Source organism: Oryctolagus cuniculus, chromosome 7, assembly GCF_964237555.1.
Source record: "Oryctolagus cuniculus chromosome 7, mOryCun1.1, whole genome shotgun sequence".
NCBI lineage: Eukaryota > Metazoa > Chordata > Mammalia > Lagomorpha > Leporidae > Oryctolagus > Oryctolagus cuniculus.
In genome coordinates, this window is record NC_091438.1 from 151,422,116 (window position 1) to 151,447,230 (window position 25,115).

General features: G+C 44.3%; 1 protein-coding gene across 8 annotated transcripts in view; it reads left to right on the plus strand.

Annotated features, from left to right (window-relative positions):
* UBR4 (ubiquitin protein ligase E3 component n-recognin 4) overlaps positions 1-25,115 on the plus strand; it is a 158,650-nt gene that overhangs the window by 44,826 nt on the left and 88,709 nt on the right. For all 8 annotated transcript variants that reach the window (XM_051858039.2, XM_051858043.2, XM_051858042.2 and 5 more), the window contains 22 exons: positions 598-767; positions 2,954-3,236; positions 4,146-4,281; positions 5,203-5,282; positions 6,158-6,286; positions 7,591-7,773; positions 7,913-8,035; positions 8,125-8,354; positions 9,980-10,101; positions 11,341-11,438; positions 12,663-12,820; positions 14,200-14,409; positions 15,839-15,940; positions 16,245-16,345; positions 16,596-16,794; positions 17,162-17,350; positions 17,799-17,862; positions 19,895-20,086; positions 20,625-20,695; positions 20,786-20,933; positions 21,746-21,973; positions 23,121-23,291. In XM_051858039.2, the coding sequence (XP_051713999.2) occupies positions 598-767; positions 2,954-3,236; positions 4,146-4,281; positions 5,203-5,282; positions 6,158-6,286; positions 7,591-7,773; positions 7,913-8,035; positions 8,125-8,354; positions 9,980-10,101; positions 11,341-11,438; positions 12,663-12,820; positions 14,200-14,409; positions 15,839-15,940; positions 16,245-16,345; positions 16,596-16,794; positions 17,162-17,350; positions 17,799-17,862; positions 19,895-20,086; positions 20,625-20,695; positions 20,786-20,933; positions 21,746-21,973; positions 23,121-23,291 (3,387 nt within the window). The remainder of the gene's footprint in view (positions 1-597; positions 768-2,953; positions 3,237-4,145; positions 4,282-5,202; positions 5,283-6,157; positions 6,287-7,590; positions 7,774-7,912; positions 8,036-8,124; positions 8,355-9,979; positions 10,102-11,340; positions 11,439-12,662; positions 12,821-14,199; positions 14,410-15,838; positions 15,941-16,244; positions 16,346-16,595; positions 16,795-17,161; positions 17,351-17,798; positions 17,863-19,894; positions 20,087-20,624; positions 20,696-20,785; positions 20,934-21,745; positions 21,974-23,120; positions 23,292-25,115) is intronic.

Sequence of the window (25,115 nt, forward strand, 5' to 3'; positions counted from 1 at the left end):
GCCGGTGCTGCAAGACGGAGGATTAGCCTGGTGAGCCACGGCACCGGCCAGATTAGTAATTTTTTTTTTTTTTTTTTTTTTTTTTTTTTTTTTTGGACAGGCAGAGTGGACAGTGAGAGAGAGAGACAGAGAGAAAGGTCTTCCTTTTTGCCGTTGGTTCACCCTCCAATGGCCGCCGCGGCCGGCACGCTGCGGCCGGCGCACCGCGCCGATCCTGTGGCAGGAGCCAGGAGCCAGGTGCTTTTTCCTGGTCTCCCATGGGGTGCAGGGCCCAAGCACCTGGGCCATCCTCCCCTGCACTCCCGGGCCACAGCAGAGGGCTGGCCTGGAAGAGGGGCAACCGGGTCAGAATCCGGCGCCCCGACCGGGACTAGAACCCGGTGTGCCGGCGCCGCTAGGCGGAGGATTAGCCTAGTGAGCCGCGGCGCCGGCCCAGATTAGTAATTTTTTATTTGTGCTTTTTTCCATGTTTCTGCAGACCACTTCTAAATCTGAATCTGGGTCCTTTGTTCTTTAATGTACTCCATCTTGTATTAAAATAGTGGACATTAGAGAGCAGGAATAACCTTTTGACCTTGTTGTTTTCTTTCATATCAGAATACCCTGTTGCAGCAGCTGGGTGTCGCTCCTTTTGCTGACGGCCCTTGGCCCTTGTACATCCACCCTCAAGGCCTCTCCGTGCTTTCACGTCTCCTGCTCCTCTGGCAGCATAAAGCTGGCACCCAAGGTGACCCTGACGTCCCTGAATGCCTGAAAGTGTGGGACAGGTAAGGAAACTCCAAGAGAAAGTCTACATAGAAGGTTTTGTACTTTTTTTATTTTTTTATTTTTATTTTTTGACAGGCAGAGTTAGTGAGAGAGAGAGAGAGACAGAGAGAGAGAGAGAGAAAAAGTTCTTCCTTCCATTGGTTTACCCCCAAAATGGTCACTACGGCTGGTGCACTGCGCTGATCCATAGCCAGGAGCCAGGTGCTTCTCCTGGTCTCCCATGGGGTGCAGGGTCCAAGCACTTGGGCCATCCTCCACTCCTTCCCGGGCCACAGCAGAGAGCTGGCCTGGAAGAGGGGCAACTGGAACAGAATCTGGCGCCTCGACTGGGACTAGAACCCAGGGTGCCGGCGCCACAGGCAGAGGATTAGCCTAGTGAGTCGCAGCGCCTGCTGGTTTTGTACTTTTTAAAAACATCTGTTTGACTTCTTTGTAGTTATCTTTGGCTTTGAGATCTTACTGTGATCATAAGTATTTTGCATGGGGACGATGGATGTGTGAAGGGCGAGGTGCAGGAAGATGTGCTGTTAAAAAAGAAGTATGTTGATTACGATTTAATAAAGAATGTTCCTATTACATGTGAGGGATTTGATGATCATCATTAGATAGGGCCTGGATCTTAAACATAACCAATTTTATCTTGACCTGATATTTTTGAAAGAGAGGGAAGAAAACCCTGTCCTTGGTTTTACTTTCAGCATGAATCCATTTAGATTGACTTTTTGGATAAATTTTAAAGAAATTTTTCCCTTGGGGGAAGCTCAGATTAATCATACAAATCCTCCTTAGATGGACCTGTATTTGCCATTTTTGTTTCCATGGTTAGTAGTCTTCAAAGCAGTTTGTTTTCCTAAAAGGCTTTGCTTTTCTATTCTCCATTCTAGGATCAAATAGCTCTAATGCTGGATTTGAGAAATCATAAACCTCCTTGAATGCCAGCTACCCAAATAAATTTTTCCTGGTGGAATCTTGCAAAAAGGCAGAGAGGATGGGAATGGGAGGCTGGGATTGGGGATGCTGTTGTACAGAAAAAGGAGCCCCTTTTTAAACACAGATGTTTTTCATAGTTTCCAAAGGCAGTGCAGAGAATTGGCTGGTTTTTTTTTTTTTCTTCAGAAAACCTGTTCTGATAAGTTCTCTGAATTGTATAATTTCTCTTTTATAGTTTGATAATATACTGTGTTATTTTTGACTATTATGCAGTGCTTTTAATGTTAGCATAAACTCTTGAAACTAGAATTACTTTTTTTTGAAGATTTATGTTACTTGAAAGTTGCACAAAGAGAGAAGGAGAGGCAGAGAGATTGAGGTCTTTCATCCGCTGGTTCACTCCCCAGTTGGTTGAAATGGCCAGAGCTGTGCCAATCCGAAGCCAGGAGCTTCTTCTGGGTCTCCCACTCGGGTGCAGGGTGAAAGGAAAGGCCACCACAAAACACACCAAACACCAGAGTAAGGGAAAAGGCTTATTGTCAGGTGGGGGAAACCTGACAGGCTGCCTCCCCGTGCACAGAGAGAACAACAGCCTGTACTGGGAAAACAGGTGTTACACAGCTTTGTGGAGTTAAGGAAGGGGGAGCGGCAAGTCCTGCTAGGGTGGGGGTGGAGCTGACACTTGTGATTGGGCTATTTGGTCATCTGACTTCTAGTAAGCTGGGCTGGGCTTAGGAAGATGGCACCATTTTACTTACACAGGGGCCCAAGGACTTGGGCCATCTTCTACTGCTTTCCCAGGTCATAGTAGAGAGCTGGATTGGAAGTGGAGCAGCCGGGACTAGAACTGGCGCCCATATGTGTTGTCGGCACTGTGGTGGCGGCATTACCTGCTACAGCACAGCTCTGGTCCCTAGAATTATATTTAGAGAATCAAAGTGTAGGGAAAAGTCATCAAATTGGTTCTTTCTGCATGTATTTACCTGTTACAAAGCAGCAGCAGCAGCACTTTTGGGAGTGATTCCTGGTCTTCCCGTCATCACACATCAACTGCCGTAGCCACAGTTGAGAGCTGAGCAGTTCTTAGACATGTTTTATGGCCAAATCTAACTTTTTTGTTGCCAAAACTTATCTCTTTGTGTTCTTTTTACCATGTAAATTTCTTCCCTTTTGTGTTTTTTATCTTAAAGCCTGGGTTTAAGAAGCTTAATTCTAGCACTTGACTTAGTAACTCTTTTCTGTTTTCTCATGGTAGATTTTTGTCTACAATGAAGCAGAATGCCCTGCAAGGTGTGGTGCCCAGTGAGACAGAGGACTTGAACGTAGAGCACCTGCAGCTGCTGCTCCTCATCTTCCACAACTTCACCGAGCAGGGCCGGCGCACCGTATTCACCCTCTTTGTCCAGATTATCCAGGAGCTGAGTGGCCACATGGATGCTCAGATGCGCTCCGTGCCTCTCATCCTGGCCCGCCTCCTGTTGATCTTTGATTACCTACTTCATCAGTACTCCAAAGCCCCTGTTTATCTGTTTGAGCAGGTACAGGTCAACACATTCTGTTTGCTTTACTGGTTTCAAAAACTTTGTTCTTCGTTGAATCTTTCATGGTCCAAAGCCAACATGAGTTGCTCACCTTTCCTTTCCAGGGTTGGTGGCGGCTTACGGAAACTACTGAGACTTGTAGAAGTTGCTTGCACTTGATGTTTAGCCATGACCGACGCAGATAGATTGCTGGCTTTGATGTGTTTGTTAATGTTGGAACATAGGCTTTGTTCCTGTGAGGGGCCTTGTTTTGCCTATGGCCTTGGGCCCCAGTGAGGACGGTCGATCCTCTGGATGTCTAGATTCTCTATCTGTGTGTCAAAAATTTTTGAGGAGCAAAATACTCAAAAAACTTAAAGACATCTGTACTGCATATGTGCGGACTTTTTTCCCCCTAAACAATACAGTGTAAGAACTGCATGTTGCTTACACTTTGTTAGGTCTTGATAGTAATCTAGAGATGATTTGAAGTCTATTGAAGAATGTGCACAGGTTGTTTGCAGGTCCTACACCATTTTATGTAAAGAACTTGAGTATCTACACAGTTTGGGATGCTTGCGGGTCCTGGAACCAATCCCTATTGAATATACTGAAGAGGAATCACATTCTTCAATGGTTGAAGGACGGCCAAGCAGTAAATTGTATGGATTAGTAAAGTGTTTGGTTGAGGTTTGAGGGGGTGAGTTAAAGGGTTACCTGCATTTCTGAAAATGTTTTCTTGGAGCACTGTTCCCTCTGTGCTCCATCAAAAAATGCTTTCCAGAAGTGGAAATGCTTTTCAGTTTTTTCTTTTGGTTTGTGAGTGTCTCATGCTTTGATACCTACCAATTGATTATCATGGCTGGAGTGGAAAGTAGCATAGTGACTGTGTATCTTTCTTAATTTGTGTAATTTCTGTTTTAAAAGGTGCAGCATAACCTGCTGAGTCCTCCTTATGGGTGGGCAAGTGGATCCCAGGACAGCAACAGCCGCCGGGCAACCACGCCTCTCTACCATGGGTTTAAAGAGGTAGAAGAAAACTGGGCTAAGCATTTTTCTTCAGGTAAGAAAGAAGGAGTCACCAAGAAAATGACTTACTGGTTCACTTTGGCAGGGCTGAATTTTAAACTGGGAGATGGCTAGAGGATCTTTGCCCACCTGCTATAGTCTGCTCTCTGGGTGTCTCTAATGTACCTGTAGATTCAAGATGTTCTTAGGAATTGACTCCCATATGCTCCAAATTTATTTGTAAAAATGTGGCAGTAATAATTAAGATTCCTTGTACATGGATTCTTGCCACTTTTGGTAAATAAATTTAATTTTCCTCAGTTTCTCTTAGAGTTGTGGTTCTGACCACAACTCAGCTTTCCTTCATGTGTTGGTGACAGACTTGTGGAAATAATGGGAACACGGTGTTCTCTCCAGCATGTGCTCTCAAACTGTAGCCTTCCTTTCTTGTAACCAGCTACTTCTTGTTTTCATTTTCAGTGTGTATTTGCTCTCAGCCTGAGGGTTATTGGATGTTAACTGTATTTTGTAGAAACTTTGATGAAGCCTTACTATGAGTTTACAGTCATACCTTAACAAGCTCATTTCTTATTGAGGAAACAAATAGCATTAAGGTTTAATGCGTTCAGTTTAATGATAGAATTTTGTAGTTATCCTGATTGTAGAGCATATTGGTTAGCTCCTATAGCTGTGGTTCTCAGCTGGGATGGGTTTTGTCCCAGTTCAGGTGACTTGGCAATGTCTGGAGACATCACTGGTTGTGTCAGCTCGGGGAGTGCTTCCAGCTTTCACTGGGTAGAAGCCAGGGATGCTGTTCGGTCTGTACCGCACGGGACGGATCTCTCAGCAAAGAATTATCTTGGCCCCACATCTCAGTAGTGCCAACTTTGAGAAGTCTTATTTGGAAGTATTTTCATAGATTTTACAGTTTATACTTGTTTGGCAGAGAAATGAAACCATTCTTACTGCTTTTCAGATGCAGTCCCACAACCCAGATTCTACTGTGTCCTGTCCCCAGAAGCCTCAGAGGATGATTTGAACCGGCTTGATTCTGTGGTACCAGAAATTTCAAAGCTCCATTTTATAAATTGTTTGGGTAGTCTCCAGTAAGATCAGGCTATCAAGGGGAGAGGGAATGATTTAGCTTTTGTAATGAGGGAATTTGGCCTGTACTAGGATTTCAGCTTATTCTAAAAGGAAAATGTATTTTGAGATTTATTTGCTGAGCTGTATTTTTCCTGTAGGGTCATCCTTTCTGATGGTTAACACCCTTCATGCATTATTTCTGAAGATTGTCCTAAGTTAGCACTTGTCATGTGCAAATATATTAATGGACAGAAGGAGATTCCTCACTGTTATTCTAAAGCCTGAGGTTGTGTGCTTAGAGTAGCTCACTGGCTGAGTGAAGCCCCAGAGTTAGAATCTGCTGCAAGGAGAAATTAAGGATAATTAATGGGCTGTTTTGTCAGTCATGAGATTGAGCGTTCAAGCATAGGTAGCAGGAAAAAATGTTTTAAAAAATGAGAAATGGGCCGGCGCCGCGGCTCACTAGGCTAATCCTCCGCCTAGCGGCGCCGGCACACCGGGTTCTAGTCCCGGTCGGGGCGCCGGATTCTGTCCCGGTTGCCCCTCTTCCAGGCCAGCCCTCTGCTGTGGCCAAGGAGTGCAGTGGAGGATGGCCCAGGTGCTTGGGCCCTGCACCCCATGGGAGACCAGGAAAAGCACCTGGCTCCTGGCTCCTGCCATCGGATCAGCGCGGTGCGCCAGCCGCAGCGCGCTGGCCGCGGCGGCCATTGGAGGGTGAACCAACGGCAAAAGGAAGACCTTTCTCTCTGTCTCTCTCTCTCACTGTCCACTCTGCCTGTCAAAAAAAAAAAAAAAAAAAAAAAAAAAAAAAAAATGAGAAATGTTTCTTTCTTGCTTGCTGTTAGGCATGTGATGTGCTTTTCTCCAAGCTTGTTAAATACGACGAGCTTTACACTGCCCTCACAGCCCTGCTTGCAGCTGGGTCCCAGCTTGACACGGTCAGGAGGAAGGAAAACAAGAATGTGACAGCCCTGGTAAGACCAGCAAGTCCCCGCGTGAGTGTGGGCTGTGTGTGGTAGGGTTTGATGATTCTCTCAGAAATTTCCTTCTGGGATCTAATCAGTTTATTGAATGCTGTGGTGTTTCTGGGTCATTTGGTTGGTTATTTTCACTTCACAAATAATTTCATCATTTTTCCTTTTTTTTTTTTTTTTTTTTTTTTTGGTTAGTGCTGAGAGAAGTATGACGTTGAGAGCTAATAACCTTGAAATACTGTATCTCCCATGGGCACTGATTGATTTGTGATAATGAAAGCCTTGGGGCCAGCGTTTTGCTGTAATTGGTTAAGCTGCTTCCTGCAGCGTTGGCATCCCATGTAGGTGCCACTTTGAGATCCAGTTGTTCCACTTCTGATCCACATTCCTGCTAATGTGCCTGGGAAAGCAAGCAGAAGATGGCTAAGTGGATGACCTGGAAGAAGCTCCTGGCTTTGATTTGGCCCAGCCCCGGCCCTTGCGGCTTTTTGGAGAGTGAACCAGTGGATGAAAAATAATCTCTCTCTCTGTTTCTCTTTCTCCCCTTCTCCCCTTCCCTCCCACCATCCTCTCTGTGCCTCTCCCTCTCTTTCTCTTTGTAACTGTGCGTTTCAAATAAATAAAATAAATCTTTAAAAAATATAAAAAACCCTCACGTTTTTACTTAAACTGTTTTTTAAAAAGTTATGTATATAATTTATTTGAAAAGCAGAGAAAGAGATCTTCCATTCTCTGGTTCAGTCCCCAAATGCCTGCAGCAGCCAGGAACTCAGTCCAGGTCTCCCAAGTGGGTGGCCGGGCCATCACCTGCTGCCTGTCAGGGTGCACATTAGCAAGAAGCTGGGCTCAGGAGTAGAGCTGGGAATTGAACTCAGGCACTTTGATATGAGATGCAGGCATCACAAATGGTGTCTTAACTGTCATGCTAAATCCCCGTCCCTGAGATTTTGTATGGTCCTTTCAGTGAGTGTCTCTATGAGAGGACTTCAAAAAGTTAATGCAAAATATATATTATAAAAAAACTGCATGATTTCAAATTTTTTTCCACTAAAATAAGCTTATCTTTTAATTCCATTTTTCCATGAACATTTTGAAGTGTTCTTGCATTTGTGGAAGTCCTCACAGCAATTGTAGGCCACAGGAGGGCTGGATGATTGAGAGCCTAGCAAGCAGAAGGTCCTGCTCTGTTTTGGTTACTTGGCATATCATTGGGTAGCCAAAATTGTCTTCAAAAAGCCTTTGGGATTGTAAACAGTGGAGAATACAAATGCTGATTCTGTGCCTGCTCCTTTTGTTGCTTCCAGGAGGCCTGTGCCCTTCAGTATTACTTCTTAATATTATGGAGGATCCTAGGAATTTTGCCACCATCAAAGACTTACATGAATCAGTTGGCCATGAACTCTCCTGAGATGAGTGAATGTGACATCTTACACACCCTGCGATGGTCTTCCCGCCTCAGGATCAGCTCCTATGTCAGCTGGATAAAGGTACCTCAGTGGAACACAGAACTTGCTGCCGTGGGGTATTCAAAGCCAAAGTGTCTGTGCTTATTGGAACTTTTAAATTAAAGATAACGAAAGCTTTGGACTCTGTCTCCTAAGTCATTTCTTCTCGCTGTCCAAATAGGATCACCTTATCAAACAGGGGATGAAGATGGATCATGCTGGCTCTCTCATAGAACTGGCCTCTACCAAGTGTAGCTCAGTGAAGTACGATGTTGAAATTGTAGAGGAATACTTTGCTCGACAGGTATGTTATTGTTGGAATTGTAGTGATAGAACTTGGCTCCTACTACAGCCTTTTGTGATCACTAATTAGTATCTTGGCTATTTTTAAAGATCTCGTCGTTCTGTAGCATCGACTGCACCACCATCTTGCAGCTCCATGAAATTCCCAGCCTGCAGTCCATTTACACCCTGGACGCTGCCATCTCCAAGGTCCAGGTCTCATTGGATGAGCATTTTTCTAAGATGGCTGCTGAGACCGATCCTCAGAAATCATCTGAGATTACCAAGAATCTCCTTCCAGCCACGCTGCAGCTCATTGACACCTATGCATCATTCACCAGGTGTGCTGGACTGCCCACCCGACACGGCAGCAACCCGTCACTGGGCCCATGGCCCAGTGACTCAGTTTACACTTTCTTTTCATCAGCATAGGGTCCCATTCTGTACCCCCCATCTCCTTCCCCTCCGCACTGGGTATAATGTTTTCTTCTCCAATTTGAATGGGAACCTGATGAGGGGATTTTTAGGTAGTTCAGGAGGAAGTTCAGTTTTTATAATTCTTTAAATATTTTCTGGCACTTTACTTGTAGGGTACAAAGAAAGATAATGTAGTTCTCCTAAACACTATCATTTCTGTTACTGAGATGAAGCTCTTTAAATGCTTTTGAAGTTTCATGATATGTAGTTAGCTGAAAACATTCTGAATGAGTTATTGGTTGGAATTTCAGCTCTTCCTGTAACAGACATTGCAGATTATGTGTCCTGTAGACTTTGGCCTGCATGTTTAAATATTTTAAAATTCAGTTTAAAAAGATGTTAAAACCAATGGATAGAAGAACTTTCTGTCTTAGTCACTGTCTTTTAGATAAGTAAATTAATACATCTTAAAAAAACTAACAGAAGATACTTCTCTCCCTCTTTTTTATTTTTTTGTAAATGTTTATTTGAAATGGTTACAGAGTGAGAGGGAGAGACAGAGAGATATCTTTGATATGCTGGTTCACTCCCCAGATGGCTACAGCAGGCAAGACCGGGCCAGGCTGAATCCAGAAGCCAGGAGCTGCTTCTGGGTCTCCCACATGGGAGGCAGGGGCCCAAGTACTTGGGCCTTTTTCTTCTACTTCCCAGGCAGTTACCAGAGAGCAGGATTAGAAGTGGAGCAGCCAGGATAACCATATGGGTTGCTGGTGTTGCAGGCTGTGGCTTTACTCACTTTCACATCTCCGCCTCCCCTTTCTCTTTCTTACTCTCCCTCTTAACCTAGTGAATAAATCTGTAAAAAAAATAAATAAATAAACCACTAGATAGAAAATCTTTTTCTGTCTCTCCCATCATCTCTTTCTGTCATTGTGCCTTTCAAATAAGTATATCTAAATCTTAAAAAAGAAAATTGGGAGACTATTTGAAACTTTTTTGGCATTTTTTGAATTGGAAGAAGTAGCAACACTAGGCTTGACTTCCCACAGGACAGCAATTTAGTAGAGCTGAGCAGTGGCTTCTGTTTGTAGCATTTTTCATCTGACCTTTCTTAAGCCCATTTCCTATACCTGGTCCCTGTCAGACCTCACTGTTGAGCCCCTCTTCTGTGGGGTTTTCATGCTCACAGAGGCCTGGATCTTTGCAAAATGTAACTGTGTGTTTTAGTGTGAATGCCTTGAAGTAGAGAGAGGGCCGTCAGGTGGCAAGGTTTTTAACAAGTATGAGCAGTAAACATAAACAGTAAGTATGAGTGCCTGAAACGTTAGGTGCTTTTCTAAGTGCTTCAGATGCAACAGTGAGCAAAACAGACCACATTTTTGCCCCCTGGAGCTTGTCTTGTCTGGATTATTGGTACTCTCAACTGTGTTTAATAGTGAACTGAGGTGCAAGTTTTCAGCTTGTCTAGAGTTAGTGCCTCCTAGCTATGATGGGATCAAGTTTCTGTGGCTTCACCTACCCCCCTCCCCCGCCCCCTTTTTTTCTTCAGAGCCTATTTGCTGCAGAACTTTAGTGAAGAGGGAACCACTGAAAAACCTTCCAAGGAGAAGCTGCATGGCTTTGCTGCTGTTTTGGCTATTGGCTCTAGTAGGTGCAAGGCGAATACACTCGGTGAGTGAACGAGAGTACCTGTGGATAATGCTGTCACTATTACTACTAGTAGTACTGCTTCCCTCCCTCCCGGCCTGTTTATGGCACTTTCCTTTTTTTGGAGTCTCCTTGCTGTGTGTTGGGCATTAGCATGGGTTTATCTGTCTTGATCTTCACATAACCTATCAGGTAAATATTGTTGGTATCTCCTTTTTATTCATTGGGAAATTGATATTTAGAGAAGTTATTTGCCCAACATCCTACATCCTGGATGTGATGGAGTTGCGATCCAAGCTGAGATCAGTTGGTTCCAAGGCATTGCGCTATGTTCTTTTCATTTCTTGTGATCAGAAAGACTAGTCAGCTACTACCTCCTGCTTGGAAAAATCTTTCCTGGATTAGGAATGATCTGATGGAAATAATGAATGTAAAATCAAAGGACTTAAGCAGGATTGGAGTTAGAGTGCAGCAGTTTCCCTTTATAATTATATCCTTTTGTGTTCTCCTTAAATTCAAGCTTTAACTACAGTTTTTAGTATTTGTTTGAAAGTAGAGAGAGACAGAGATTTCCCATCTGCTAGTTGACTCCCCAAATGCTTGCAGTAGGCAGGACTGGACCAGATCAAAGCCAAAAGCCAAGAGCTCAATCTGAGTGTTGGTGGCAGGGACTCAAGTACTTGAGCTGTGTCCCAGGGTGCACATTAGCCTGAAGCTGGAATCAGGAGCAGAGACAGGACTTAAACCCAAGCACTGCAATGTGGGATATGAGCATCCCAAATGGTATCTTAACTGTTGTGTCAAATGCCTGCCCCTAAATAGTTTTCATTTAGTGCTACTTAACTAAATGCTGTTTTAAATGTGTGTTAGTTAAAAAAAAAAGTGTGTTAGTGATCCCTGCCCTCATGATTTATCATAAGGAGAAGAGATTAAAACAATATCTGTTCTAAGAAGGGGGAGCAGATGTTTAATGGTGATTTTTATCATCACTTGCTGTGATTCACCACCCTTTGCATCATGTTTTCAGTTTTCTTGTAATATTAGAAAATGAATGCGATAGGAAATGAAAACCTTATAATTAGTATTGTTAGCTATTAAGCAGTTAGCTGGTTCTTGGCTATAATACTGTTGTTAGAATGTCCATCTAGTAATTACTTTGACAACCTGGGCTATAGTGTTTTTTTCTGTGTTTGGGCTGGGCTTGTTAAATGCTCTGGGTCGTTCTTTCATGCAGTGCTTCCTTGTCCTTTTTGTTGCCTCCAGGTCCAACACTGGTTCAGAACTTGCCCTCCTCGGTGCAGGCTGTGTGTGAGTCCTGGAACAACATCAATACCAATGAATTTCCCAATATTGGATCCTGGGTCAGTCCCTGTCAGCTGTGTGATGAGAAATACTGAGCACTGGCCATCCTGTGTTCTGTTCTTGAGGTGTAGACTGGCCACCAAGAGGTCTTTGTATTGTGCAATGCTGTTTGCTGTGGCCGAATCCATAATCAACAAGTTTAATTATGCAAGTGGTTCTTTTCCTTAGAACTTTGTTCTGAGAGGATAAACTGTTTTGTTTCTCTCAGTCCCGGTTTCTTCTCCTATTAAATGCTTGGATGTGACAGTTAATAGGTTAAAGGAAAAAATGCCTAGTGTATTACCTGTCACATGAATTCTCAATAAATATTAGTTCTGTTTCATTTCCTTTTTAGATTATATCCTGTTCCTTTTGTCACAGTTGTTCAGTCTTCTTTTAATTTACTTGGCTTTGTGTATCTTATGTTCATACTGTCTCTCCTAACAGTTTATTCTGACATGGAAGTTCTTGGGAAAAGCTCAGTAGGTTACAGTCTTGTTATCCCTGACCTTTGTGTGTGTTCTGTACACACCACCCAGGGCTGTGGTACAGGATAAGTATGATCTGTATTACAGAGACCAGGTTTGTTACAAAATCCACATCCTTGTCAGTCATTGCTGACAAGCAGTGGTTTTACTGTTAAATATAATATATTCTAGGTGTTTTTAAAAAAGAGGTATTGGGATTTGTTGAAGTTAACTGTCATTTTTGTTCTAATGAAAACTTGTGAATATTTATTTGTCTGCCCTACTTTTCTTTTCCTTTTTTAAAGATTTATTTATGTATTTGAAAGTGAGAGTTTCAGTGAAAGAGGGACAGACACAGAGAGAGGTCTCCATCCACTGGGTCCCTTCCCAGGTGCCGCAACAGCCAGGGCTGGGCCAGCGGAAGCCACGAGCTTCTACAGGTCTCCCGCATGCTTAGCTGGGGACAAAGCACTTGGGCCATCTTCCATTGTTTTTCTGGGCCATTAGCAGGGAGTTGGATTGGAAGTGGAGTGGCCAGGACACGAAGCTGTACCCATATGGGATGCCAGCATTGCAGGTGGTGGCTTTACCCACTGTACCACAACACCTGTCCCTCTGCCCTACTTTTCTTCTCAGGCTGTTTAACAGTAAATACTGAGTAGAGGACACTGTTTATAAACCCCTGTGGGGTCTTAGTCAATGTCAACTTTTTTTCCATGTGAGAATTCTGTCCAGTGTAGACTGTCTATCCGTCATATCTGTTTTGCTTCCTTTCAGCGCAATGCCTTTGCCAATGACACCATCCCTTCAGAGAGTTATATCAGTGCTGTGCAAGCTGCTCACCTGGGGACTCTCTGTGGCCAGAGTCTGCCCCTGGCTGCTTCCCTGAAGCATACCCTCCTCTCCCTGGTCCGGTTAACGGGAGATCTTATCGTGTGAGTACCTAGTGCATAACCCTAAGTTAGGTCTGTTCATCTGTATTCTCTCGTAGCTAATGGAGGATAGTGAGAGATCTTCTAACTACGTAATGATGAGTTTTTTTTACTCCTTTTCAGTAGAGAGAACCTGTTGCTTCAAAGTATGAGGATTCACTTAGACTTTTTTTTTTTTTTTTTTTAAGATTTATTTATTTGCAAGGCAGAGTTACAGAGAGGCAGAAGCAGAGGCAGAGAGAGAGGTCTTCCATTTGCTGGTTCATTCCCCAAATGGCCGCAATGGCTGGAGCTGAGCCCATCAGGAGCCAGGAGCTTCTTCTGGATCTCTGATGCGAGTGCAGGGGCCCAAGTACTTAGGCCATTTTCTGCTGCTTTCCCAGGCCATAGCAGAGAGCTGGGTCAGAAGAGGAGCAGCCAGGTCTTGAACTGGCACCCATATGGGATGCTGGCACCACAGGCCGCAGCTTTACCCACTATACCACAGTGCTGGCCTGAGACTGACTTTTAACTTAGACCTGAGGGGGCAACAGAATACCTCCTTTCTTACTGTGTAGTATTTCAGAAAACACTTGCTTATTCTAAACCATTTTGTAATTTAAAAGTGCTTTTTGGTTTAAATTTTAAAGTGATAGTTAGTGACAAATTGATTATTTGACATTTCCCCATAGTCATTATGGGAATAAGGCAGGCCAATGAAGGGACTATTTCATCTTCCTGTATATAGGCAACAGGTACAGTTATATATCATGTTGCTTGAGTTATCCAGATTCCTGGAACTTCTTCCAGAAAGCTTGTCTGGATAGATCACTTGCTTAGGTTTCAGTTAATTTTTTTTTTTATTTTAACATTATAAAAATGTGTCTTACTAATTTAACTATTTATTTAAAGATCTATTTACTTATTCTGAAGGCAGTGTTACAGAGAGAGAGGGAGGGAGAGAGGTCTTCCATCTGCTGCTGCAGTCCCTAAATGGCCACAACTGCCGCAGCTGGACCTTTCTGAAGCCAAGAGCCAGGAGCCTCCTCCGGGTCTCCCACATGGGTGCAGGGGCCCAAGCTCTTGGGCCATCTTCTGTTGCTTTCCCAGGCACATCAGCAGGGAGCTGGACCAGAAATGAAGCAATCAGAACTCAAACTGGCACCCATGTGGCATGGTGGTGCCACAGGGAGCATTTTACCCGCTGTGCCTCAGCGCCAGCCCCTAACTTGACATTTAATAAAGGAATTTTTTCCATGGAAGTGATTTTTGCTACAACTATGAAGGGAAAAGACTAGAATAAAAGCCCTTTCCCTAGTAAATGATTGAATCACTCTATTCCTGCCTTGCAGCATTTTGAAGTGTGTGTATTTTCTAACATGGCTCCGTTTTCTTTGCTGAAGTTGGTCGGATGAGATGAACCCACCACAGGTAATTCGGACCCTGCTGCCCCTTCTTTTGGAGTCGAGCACTGAGAGCGTTGCTGAGATCAGTAGCAACTCCCTGGAACGCATCTTGGGCCCTGCAGAGTCTGATGAGTTCTTGGCCCGGGTTTATGAGAAGCTGATCACTGGCTGTTACAACATTCTGGCCAATCATGCGGACCCCAACAGGTGAGCCTGAGGGAGGAGAACAGAAGGTTCTTGTAACAAATTCTGCACTTGTGTGTATTTTGCATGCATTTGGAAATTAAAGAAGAGTTATTCAGAATTGTGTGATTAATGCTTAGGAATAAATATTAAGAAAATGGAAGGCTTAAATGTTCAGATTTGGAGATTTAAATAATTCAGTAAGTGATGCCCATGTTCTGTGTTAGATGTGATGAGGATACAGATCTGGCCAGTAGAGTTAGCTTGTAATGTTACTGTTTTTTAAAGATTTTTAAAATTTATTTGAAAGAAGTCTTCCATGTACTGGTTCACTCCCCATATAATCATAATAGCCAGGGCTCAGGCAGGCTGAAGCTGGGAGCCTGGAATTCCATCTGGGTTTCCTGCATGGGTGACAGGGCCCAAGCATCTGAGCCGTCTTCTGCAGCTTTACTCTGGCACTTTAGCAGGGAGCTGGATCAGAAGTGGGACAGCTGGGACTTAACTGAGGCCCAAATGGGTTGCTGGTGTTCAAGTGATGGCTTTACATGCTGCCCCACAGTGCTGGCCTCGGTTTCTAACATTTTTGAGACCCCACTTCTGAAATAGAATTAGGAGATCCCACCACATTGGGTGACCCTTGATTGTTTAGACTATGTTGGTGTTGGAAGAGCAATAAAGAGCAGTCATGTTGTTCTTAACACTCCATTGAGAACTCTTAAGTGGTCAAGTATTGAGTCATTTTTTGAACAGATAAAGAATTTGACACTGTTCATGCAGAAATGATTTGTCTCAAATTCTCCCCACCCCAAGAAAAGTCAGTGGCAGAATCTAGCTAATACTCTAAGCTTTAGACGGCTTTTCTGTTTAATTTTCTAGGAAAGAGAGTAGTCAAGTAAAATTAGAGTGCTACTGTTATTCATTAAATGTTTATTGAAATCTTCCTGCTGTGTGTCATGCTTTATATTAAGGTTTTTTTTTTTTTTCAAATATTTATTTATCTATTTGAAAGTCAGATTTACGCAGAGAAGGAGAGGCAGAGAGAGAGAGAGTCTTCCATCTGCTGGTTCACTCCCAAATTGGCCGCAATGGCCAGAGCTGAGCTGTTCCAGAGCCAGGAGCTTCTTCCAGGTCTCAACTGGGTGCAGGGGCCCAAGGACTTGAGCCTTCTACTGCTTTCCCAGGCCATAGCAGAGAGGTGGATTGGAAGAGGAGCAGCTATATGGGATCTGGCACTGCAGGCTGGCACCTGCACCCATATGGGATGCTGGCACTGCAGGCTGTGGCTCCACCCCTATTCCACAATACCAACCCCTATGTTAAGCTTTGACAGGGCACAATTGAGCATTGTCTTCAAAATCTGCTTGTAAACAAACAAGCTTACATTTTTAAACATCAGGTCAGGAAATTGAAACAGGTTTGATTACTGTTAATTTTTACTTTTGATTCTCAGTGGACTGGATGAATCCATCTTGGAGGAATGTCTCCAGTATTTGGAAAAACAACTGGAAAGCAGCCAGGCTCGCAAAGCTATGGAGGAATTTTTCTCTGACAGGTGACTATATTTCATTTTATTCAGTGAACATTTTTTTAATGCTCCTTGAAAGGAAGGAGCTGTATGTATTGACTCATTATTCTTTCTCAGAGAATACCAAAGGCCTACTTCGATGCCTGTATTTTGGGGAGGACTTAGGTTAATTACTGACTCCTTGAAGTAATTGATGAGGGGTTGGATTCCAGGAACACCTTATGTTGTTGACTCCCAGTAGCTATTTCCCTGGAGGAGATGAGATTGTAAAGAAATAGAAACGAATGCCTTTTATGTGAGGCTTAATGTGATTCTTCCATTTTCCCCCCAGTGGAGAACTTGTGCAGATCATGATGGCAACAGCCAATGAGAACCTCTCTGCTAAATTCTGTAACCGAGTTTTGAAATTCTTCACCAAACTCTTCCAGCTGAGTGAGTGACAGCTTTTGGTAATCTTCTTATGGGAACTTTGATGTCCAGCTAATACTGTGCATATCTTCTGCCCGAGTTTAACTATAGCATGAAAATGCTAACAAGTGGAGAGAATCCCTCGGAGAAAGTTTAGAAGGAAGTTGAAAACTTGCTTGAAGCCTTTTCCCATTTTCCTGGCCCACAGTTTGCCCTCTTCCCCATTTTCCCTTCACCTTCTTCACTGACCCCTAGCTTGTCGATCTGTTCCTAGCTGAGAAGAGCCCTAATCCTAGCCTCTTGCATCTCTGCGGCTCTCTGGCACAGCTGGCTTGTGTGGAACCTGTACGTCTGCAGGCCTGGCTCACACGCATGACAACGTCACCCCCAAAAGATTCTGATCAGCTGGACATAATTCAGGAGAACCGGCAGCTGTTGCAGTTACTGACCACATACATTGTTAGGGAAAACAGGTAAAACTTGTTTGTATGTTATGTGTCCCTAACAAGCCCAGAAATACATTGGGGGTGAATCTGTCTTCCCTGTAGGCATCAGTCGTAGCATTTTCAGGGGTTTCTTATCTCCGCTTCGCTAGACTAAGGGAATCCGGTTTAGTTTCTTGATCTTTCTCGTAGAAAAAGCTTTAATTACTGGGCCTGTCTGTTGAAACCTGAGTGAATGTTTTGTAGACTATATCCAAAACTGGAGTTGGGAATGTAGTCGTGTATTTAATTTTTAATTTGAAAGTTCTTTTGGTTACTCTTGCACATTTGAGATACACAGTCAGGTTTCTATTGGTTATTTATTGACTTCCTCTTCTTTTTTTTTTTTTTTTGCCAGCCAAGTTGGGGAAGGTGTGTGTGCTGTACTTCTGGGCACCCTGACCCCCATGGCAACAGAGATGCTCACTAACGGTGATGGGACTGGCTTCCCTGAACTCATGGTTGTGATGGCCACTCTGGCCAGTGCAGGTCAAGGTGCTGGTCACCTTCAACTCCATAATGCTGCTGTGGACTGGCTGGGCAGATGGTAAGATAATGAAATTGGAGGAACCCATCTGTAGGTTACAACATTGCTTTTGGAGAAGAGGGAGGGTAATTACACATTATTTTCTTTGTAGCTTGGAGTGAGTTTTAAAGAAAGTTCAATCTCTACCTTTTTATTGGGGATTGAGGTGACCCAGTCACTCTGTTCACGTAAGATTTAATATTCATTATTTTCCTGGTGGAATTTTCTGTTCATTATTAATTATTTCCTATTAATTATTTTTAAGAGAAGTCTTGGAAAGAGTATACCACATGTCAGTGATAATCCTAAGACCAGAACACCCCACACTATGACTGTGTTACTTATAGATTTGCTAAGAATGCTTTTTGCTCAGATTATCCATACATTGATTCAAGGTTCATGAAGATGCTTCCTTTGGTTACTTAGATGACTTTATGGCCCCCCTCCCCCTTTTTTTCCTTTGGTACAGTAAGAAATACCTGTCACAGAAGAATGTCGTTGAAAAACTGAATGCCAATGTAATGCATGGGAAGGTAAGACAACCGTCAGGGAGTGGGGAAGAGGGGATTCTCCTCTCTGGATCAGATGGAAGGCAGGCTGTCCTGCCCGTTGGCTTCTGTCCCTGGCTAGCCTACAGAGGATATAGCTGAAAGACCTTTCTAGGTGTGTATGCTCTCAGGCCCCTGACAAGTGGCCATTAGTGATAGGAAGGAAGTATTCTGGTAAGCAAGCATCCAGCAGGATCCTTCAAACAGTGAATTCCTGTGTCGCTGCCATGGGGTAGAAAACTGCACTGAGTCAGGGCCTTGAGGTTGCAGACGTCTTCCTCCACTCCAGGCCAGATGCCACCGTTGTTTAATTTGCCTGAAGGTTCAGGTCACTGTGGCATGTGAAAGGAGTTTGAAGTTGACAGAAATTTGTGTTCAGCATTTTTTAACCTCCATTCAACCCACGGACTTGACATAGCTGGTAGCTTGCCTCTGAGACCCAGCATGGTACCATTCCTTTCTCACTCCTTTCTTGCTGAAATGTCAAAGTGTGGAGTGAAGCAACTTAGAAATCTCAGTCTCTGACGCCAGCCTGTTGGGATTTTAGGCAAATTTGTAAAGCACCTGCAGTGATTGACTGGATCATTCTTCTCTTGCTCTCTGAAACTGTTCCTCTCTGAGAATTATTTTCACTAATAGTTAAAGAAAATGCTAATGTAGGGAAATTGTGCTAATGAGATAAGATAGCACCATTGTCTTGAATGATTTTAATATCATTTACTCCATTCTCCTATTCAATTTTATTTCATCTTATAAGGTATTGTAAAGAGTTATCTTTTTTTTTTTGTTTTGTTTTGTTTTTTTTTTTTTTTTTTTGTTTTTTGTTTTTTTTTTTGACAGGCAGAGTGGACAGTGAGAGAGAGAGAGAAACAGAGAGAAAGGTCTTCCTTTGCCGTTGGTTCACCCTCCAATGGCCGCCGTGGCCGGCGCGCTGCGGCCGGCGCACCGCGCTGATCCGATGGCAGAAGCCAGGAGCCAGGTGCTTTTCCTGGTCTCCCATGGGGTGCAGGGCCCAAGCACCTGGGCCATCCTCCACTGCACTCCCTGGCCACAGCAGAGAGCTGGCCTGGAAGAGGGGCAACCGGGACAGAATCCGGCGCCCCGACCGGGACTAGAACCCGGTGTGCCGGCGCCGCTAGGCGGAGGATTAGCCTAGTGAGCCGCGGCGCCGGCCCAAAGAGTTATCTTTGTGCTTAAGAATGAATGAACGGCCGGCGCCGCGGCTCACTAGGCTAATCCTCCGCCTAGCGGCGCCGGCACACCAGGTTCTAGTCCCGGTCGGGGCGCCGGATTCTGTCCCGGTTGCCCCTCTTCCAGGCCAGCTCTCTGCTGTGGCCAGGGAGTGCAGTGGAGGATGGCCCAGGTGCTTGGGCCCTGCACCCCATGGGAGACCAGGAGAAGCACCTGGCTCCTGGCTCCTGCCATCGGATCAGCGCGGCGGCCATTGGAGGGTGAACCAACGGCAAAAGGAAGACCTTTCTCTCTGTCTCTCTCTCTCACTGTCCACTCTGCCTGTCAAAAAAAAAAAAAAAAAAAAAAAAAAAAAGAATGAACATAGGGCGAGCATTGTGGCATGGTGGCCAAAAACTGCCACCTACAATGCCAGCATCCCATATGGGTGCTGGTTTGAGTCCTAGCTTTCTCCACTTCCAATCCAGCTTCCTGCTAATGTGCCTGGGAAAGCAGTGGAAGATGGCCCAAGTGTTTGGGCCCCTACACCCGTGTTGGAGACCTGAATGAAGCTCCTGGCTTCAGCCTGGCCCAACCCTGGCTGTTGTGGCCATCTGGAGACTGAACCAGTGGATGGAAGGTCTCTCTTTCCATCTCTTTCTGTAACTCTTGACTTTCAAATACATAAATCTTTAAAAAAAAAAGGGGGGGGGGATGAATAAATGTATACTAATTCAGTACATTTTACTGGCCAGCTATCTACAAATATAGTGATAATTTCTAGGAAAATAGGTAATTGAAACCCAAGAGGCCAATGTTTCTGTGGGGTTGTGATCTTGTCTTACAGCATGTGATAGTCTTGGAGTGCACATGTCACATTATGTCTTACCTGGCTGATGTCACGAACGCTCTGAGCCAGAGTAATGGTCAAGGTCCAAGTCATCTGTCAGTGGATGGGGAAGAGAGGGCCATTGAAGTGGACTCGGATTGGGTGGAGGAGTTGGCAGTGGAAGAGGAAGATTCCCAGGCTGAGGATTCAGTAAGTACTATGTGATCTCTCAGTTCACCTCTCAAGGTAAGAACAGAATAGCACTCTAACAGGCCTTTGGCTCTCTATCCCAGCCCCTCTTGAGCTTCCAAATTTCCCAGTCCTTGTTACTTTGTTCCAGCTTATGTAACTAAGCCAGATTCTGATATATTTTAGGCATGGAGAACAAGCCAAGGGGATCTAACCTCTTGAGTTGAGAGTTTTTCATAAGCATATGTGCGTCTTTTACTCAGAATCACTTGTTGCCTACTTCTTCAGTCTTTGCATTCAGAATAGAATTTCGGGATGATAGGAACTCCCTTGTTAAGAAAGCATTCAAATTTCTTGTTTTCTTAACCACAAAGTCTGAAGGTTTCACCTGAAATTGCAGCAGATTTTCACTCAATTGGCTTTTTCCAGTTGGGCCAGGTTGCTGTTGACCATGTATGAGTCCACTCTTCATTCTTCCAAGGTGTTGAAGTAGGGTGTTTTTATGGGTATTTATGGGGAGCCCTGTATTTCTGAGTAACATGGCTTACTATCATTGAAGGATGAAGACTCGCTTTGCAATAAACTCTGCACTTTTACGATCACACAGAAAGAATTCATGAACCAGCACTGGTAAGAGTAGTTCTTCCTCTTAGGTGGGAGTTTGCTGGGCCTTGATGGTTGGCATTTCCAGGCTTATTTGCTGGTTCTTGTTTTTTGTAGGTATCACTGTCACACCTGTAAAATGGTTGACGGGGTGGGTGTGTGCACGGTGTGTGCTAAGGTGTGCCACAAGGATCATGAGATTTCCTATGCCAAGTATGGGTCCTTCTTCTGTGACTGTGGAGCCAAGGAAGATGGCAGCTGTTTGGTGAGAGATTTGGGGCCTTCATTGAGCTAAACAGTGTGACTTGCTAGCGCTAGTGACAGGGAAAAACTGGAGGGTTCCCATATCACCTCTGTGGTACCAGGGTCTAGGATTATGTTCTGGGTTTGTCACTGGGTTTGTACAAATCTGGCCTAAGCACTTCACTTAGAATGTTAGAACTAACAGGCTTATTTGTGATCTTATAGTCAATTTTTTTGAAAGATTTATTCATTTATTATTTGAAAGTAGGAGTTACACAGAGAGAGAAGGAGAGGCAGAAAGAGAGAGAGAGAGAAAGAGAAAGAGAAAGAGAAAGAGAAAGAGAAATCTTCCATCTGCTGGTTCACTCCTCAGATGGCTGCAGCGGCCGGAGCTGCATTGATCTGAAGCCAGGAGCTTCTTCCAGGTCTCCCACGTGGGTGTAGGGGCCCAAGAGCTTGGGCCATCTTCTGCTGCTATCCCAGGCCATAGCAGAGAGCATGATTGGAAGTGGAGCAGCCGGCTCTCGAACCGGCGCTCATATAGGATGCCAGCACTTCAGGCCAGGGTGTTAACCCGCTGCACCACAGCGCTGGCCCTGTAGTTAATTTTTTAAGACCTCCTTTTAATTGCAGATGTTCTAACCAAGGCCTAATGCTCTGAGTGAATAAAGAAGTTAGTGAATGTCATGAAGATAAGGGTGTAGCTTTTGGATAACATTTACTTACTCAACCAGTTTCTCCTTTGGTCAGATTTTCATCTGAGATTTTAGGTGTAATTTATTTCATCTGTGCTGTGGCTAGAATTTAGGAACTTTTGACATTTTCTGTCCCTAGGCACTGGTGAAGAGGACTCCTAGCAGTGGCATGAGCTCCACCATGAAGGAGTCAGCATTTCAAAGTGAACCCAGGGTTTCAGAGAGTCTGGTGCGCCATGCCAGCACCTCGCCAGCTGACAAGGCCAAGGTTACCATCAGTGATGGAAAAGTTGCTGATGAAGAAAAGCCCAAAAAGAGCAGCCTGTGCCGTACAGTAGAGGGCTGCCGGGAGGAGCTGCAGAACCAGGTGGGACCTAGTCTATGCCAGCAGGTAGTTCAGAGCCTGGCACGTTTGAGTGGGAGTAAAAGATGCACAAGGCTTGCAAGTGATACTTTTCTCTCTCTTTAGCAGTTTTTATGGTGTGAATATAGAAACTATGTGGTGTCAGCCCCTAGGGAAGGATTTAGGACTGAGGAGTATTAGGAGTCTGTAGGGGTTGGTGGGAGGGTAATTTGTAGCTTTGTAATGTTCTGGAGCACCTCTTCTGGTTGCACAAAATGATTTTTTGTGATTTCTTTATTAGTTTTCCAAGGGTGGTGTGTAGCCACTGTAAACCTATGAAGAACTTCAAAAAGTTCTTGAAAAATGAATTAAAACATAATAATTTGTGTAAAAAATTTGAAAGCCATGCATAATTTTTTAAAATAAACATTTTCCATGAACTTTTGAAGACCCTTCATATATATATATATAGGTACACACACACACACACACGCACACTCACTTCAAAATATGCCCTAAAATTAACTTATTCTTTTCATTCCATTTTCCATGAACTTCTTTTTCATTTCTAAGATTTGTTTTATTTATTTGAAAAGCAGAGTGACAGGGAGAGGGATGGACAGAGAGAAAGAGATCTTCTATCAAGTGGCTTATTCCCCTTATTGCCATAGCATTTGGGGCTGGACTGGGCCAAAGCTGGGAACCAGGAATTCCATGTGGGTCTCCCAAATGGGTGGTAGGGGCCCAACGCTTTTGCCATCTTTCACTGCTTTCCCAGGCACAACAGGATCAGAAGCAGAACAGCTGGCACTCCGATGTGGCATGCCAGTGCAACAGGCAGCAGCCTAACTCATTGTGCCACAATGCTGGCCCCTGAACAAACTTTATAACTATTTCATCAAGTATACAAAGAGGAGGGATTGGCCAGTTATATATGGTGTTTGCTTTCACACGTTAGGGTTTCTGTGTGACTCCTGCTTTAGAAAGATTGTTTTAGAGTTGGCAGCACAATAGTGTATTGACTGAAATCAAATTCAGGATTGTGGAGAGAATGAGATGATGGCTTGCTTAGCTAAATGGAAGTGGGGAAACTGGTTCTGAAGGTAGGGACTGGCAAGATTTTTCTGACTAATGTGACCCCTCTCCCACCTTTTGTTTCTGCACTTCTCAGGCCAATTTCTCCTTCGCTCCTCTTGTGTTAGACATGCTCAATTTCCTCATGGATGCCATTCAGACCAACTTTCAGCAAGCGTCAGCTGTGGGTAGCAGCAGCCGGGCTCAGCAGGCCCTCAGTGAGCTGCATACAGTGGACAAGGTGGTTGAGATGACGGATCAACTGATGGTGAGTGTGTCAGGGCCACACAGTTCGGTGGTTATGGAAACCAAGTGCTTGGAACATAGAGATGTGCAAAGTACTCTGAGGAATATGCTTAGAACAGTTCATCCCTGGCCCTTCAGAACATAGAATTTATGTCTTGTGGTTTTCCCAGAATTTCTTATGAACAATGTGAAAGCATATGAGGTGTTTCTTCAAAAGGAGGGAACCCAAGGTCATTTGAACCAACCCAGGATAACTTCAGTTTTTCACGTGACATGGCTTGTAAGTCCATGGCATTATCCATTTTTAAAACCTGCTGCTCTAGCACTGAATTTCAGTCTTTTGCTGTGGCCTTCCTGGTCTCTTTAAGAGCAGTTGTGTGAAGTAATGAAAAATAAAGTGATGGCAATTACTAAAGGAAAGTGAACAGATGTTGTGGATGAAGTAAACAGAATCAGTCTCACAAGCTGGTGCTTTCAAGGAATAACACTCGACTTGGGAGTACACACACATTCACAGCTGTATTCTGTGTTTTATTAGAAATCAATCACAGGTGTTTAAGATTTATTTGTTTGCAAGAGTTTCAGAGAGAGAGGAGAGAGAGAGAGAGATCTTTCATCCACTGGTTCACTCCCCAAATGGCTGCAGTGACCAGACCTGGCCTGGCCAAAGCCAAGAGCCAGGAGCTTCTTATGGGTCTCCCACGTGTGTGCAGAGTCCTGAGCACTTGGGCCATCCTCTGCTGTTTTCCAAGGTGCTTTAGCAGGGAGGTGGATGGGAAGCAAAGCAGCCGGGACACAAACTGGTGCCCGTATGGGACGTTAACACTGCAGATGGTGATTTAACTTGCTGTAACACATTGCTGACCCCATCCGTCACAGTGTTTTAGCACTGGATTTTCAGTTGTTTAAGATGAAGATAAAAAATCCTGGAGTAGGGTTGGTAACCTCTAATATTGCTGACTTCAATTTGCCAGTTTAAAGTAATGAAAAAAATTCCATCTGTTATCAACCATCATTTTATAAAAGAAAGGACATTTTTGTTTTTTGACAGGCAGAGTTAGAGAGAGAGAGAAAGGTCTCCCTTTTTTCCGTTGGTTCACCCCCCAAAATGGCTGCTGCGGCCGGCGTGCTGCGCCGATCCGAAGCCAGGAGCCAGGTGCTTCCCCCTGGTCTCCCATGCGGGTGCAGGGCCCAAGTACTTAGGCCATCCTCCACTGCCTTCCCGGGCCACAGCAGAGAGCTGGACTGGAAGAAGAACAACCGGGACTAGAACCCAGAGTGCTGGCGCCACAGGCAGAGGATTAGCCAAGTGAGCCGCAGCATTGGCCAAAAGAAAGGACATTTTAACATTTATAAGGCCAGTATTTTAATTGTGAAAGATTGTTTTGAAAGGCAAAATGATAGAGGGAGAGAGAGAGAGGGAGAGGGAGCTTTCTTTCTTTCTTTTTTTTTTTTTTTTAAAGATTTATTTAATTATTTGAAAGATTTACACAGAGAGAGGAGAGGCAGAGAGAGAGAGAAAGAGGTCTTCCATCCAATGGCTTACTCCCCAGCTGCCACGGCCAAAGCTGCGCCGATCCAAAGCTAGGAGCCAGGAGCTTCTTCCGGGTCTCCCATTTGGATGCAGGGGCCCAAAGACTTGGGCCATCTTCTACTGTTATCCCAGGCCCATAGCAGAGAGCTGGATTGGAAGTAGAGCAGTCAGGACTCGAACCGACGCCTATATGGTTTGCCGGCACTTCAGGCCAGGGCGTTAACCAGATGTGCCACAGTGCCAGCTTTCATTTGCTAAGTCATTCCCTAAATGTCTGCTACAACCAGGGGTAAACCCGGTCAAAGCCAGGAG